This window comes from Phalaenopsis equestris, unplaced genomic scaffold (genome assembly GCF_001263595.1).
Source record: "Phalaenopsis equestris unplaced genomic scaffold, ASM126359v1 Scaffold000684, whole genome shotgun sequence".
Lineage (NCBI taxonomy): Eukaryota > Viridiplantae > Streptophyta > Magnoliopsida > Asparagales > Orchidaceae > Phalaenopsis > Phalaenopsis equestris.
Genome location: NW_018165124.1, coordinates 7186 through 8870, shown reverse-complemented (window position 1 = coordinate 8870; position 1685 = coordinate 7186). Strand labels below are relative to the sequence as shown.

The 1685-nt window shown below is 35.1% G+C and overlaps 1 protein-coding gene across 1 annotated transcript; it reads left to right on the top strand.

Moving 5' to 3' along the window:
- Positions 1 to 1301: 1301 nt before the first annotated feature.
- Positions 1302 to 1685, top strand: LOC110030233 (syntaxin-121-like). The gene has a single exon (XM_020732851.1). It carries the CDS (start codon positions 1302 to 1304, stop codon positions 1683 to 1685), a length of 384 nt encoding a protein of 127 aa, XP_020588510.1.

The window sequence follows — 1685 nt, the reverse complement described above, 5'->3', positions numbered from 1 at the left end:
TCCTTTTTCTCCATTGCGTTTTATTTAGTGTCATATTTTCATATAGTTCTAATATATTAAGATCATTTTTTATACAATAAGCCCAAGTCGTCCTAGGTCTACCTATGTCCTCTTACTTTCTTAACATATGTCGAATCTAAAACATCTGCTCTCCTAATCGGATCATCAGATGGTCGATGCTTAATGCCCCCAAACCATCTAACGACAACGACTTTCTCTAGTTTTGTCCGTCATAGGAGCTACACCAACCCTATCAAGAATATATTTATTTCACATTTTGTCTCTAAGCAGTACAAGACAATCCTTACTTTTCTTTTCTCTTTGTTTGGCTAATTTATACATATATTTTTCACCCTCTTTAATATCTAAGCTATTATAAAAATCATTAAAAGGAGAAATTTTATCATTTAGACTCCCTGCGGGTGAAAAACTTGGTGGTATTAATGTCAATGCCCCCAAAATTTGTTGGAGATAGTGTTAACAGATATTGAAAATGTTTTGAAAATGTGAGAAGACGCATTACTAGTGTAATTTTAAAAATATATGTCAGCTGTCCTGACGGATATCTAACGGCTACTAAGTGAATATGATCCATTGAAGACATCGTTAAGGATTCTCACACACATAAACCCAGTTTTCAAAAAACTTTTCTTAAATTTTGTAATGACTGCTACATGAATAAGACGAATGCAGAAATCTCCTAGCGTTCAAAAATTTTCTAAGCACACAGATCGACTGCTATCAACCCTACTGCCAACCCAACATAGCATAGAGAGAGAGAGAAAGATGTCAAATTTTTTAAATAATTTTTTTTTTCTAATTTATAATATTATGGGTCCCGAGTTATATTATACTTTTGCAATAAAATTTAAAAGAATTTAAGGAGTCATATCAATAAAATTTTATATTTCTTTTAAAAAATGTTATTAATACTTCCATATTAAAACTAAAATAGTCACCCTTTTTAAGCAAAAAAATATTTAAAAAAAAATTAAATTAGTCTTGCATTTTAAGGAAAAGAATGTTTTTTTAAAAAAATTAAATTAATATGTAAATTTCCTTCAAACTAATCATGTTGTAAGATATATATATATATATATATATGTATATATATATATATTGAAAAAAATAAATTAGTGGCATCTTATGTTAACTCTGCTCATTCCTTTCCCGCCAATCCGAAATTTACAATTTGTCGAACAGAGTGACCCTGTTCTGTGCGATTCTTCCTTTCTGTTGAGCTTTTCGTTGATGCCATGTAAAATCTGATCACAAAGTCATTCATAGACCTCCAGGATGTCATGAAAGAGCAAGAGGCCGCTGCTGTTGCGAAAGAAGATGTCGTTGAAATAGAAACTTGGAACCCAGAGGAGAGTCTCCGTCCATTTCTGAATGAGGCCCTGCTGGTGAACGAGGAAATCAGCGCCATTCACGCCCTTCTTAAGGTCGCCAATAACGACAGTAAGTTGGCCCACAAACAAGATCTGAGGCTCGCCCTGCGCGACCGCATCAACAGCCAAATATCGGAAATTCTCAATGCGGCCCGACGCATCTGCAAGCGCCTAGAAGTCATTGACCGCGCTAATGCTGAGAACTGCCACATTTTTGGCTGCGGGGAAAGAACAGCAGTCGATCGGGCCCGTATTTCCGTGACCAATTGGCTACGAAGATGCCCAAAAAGCTGA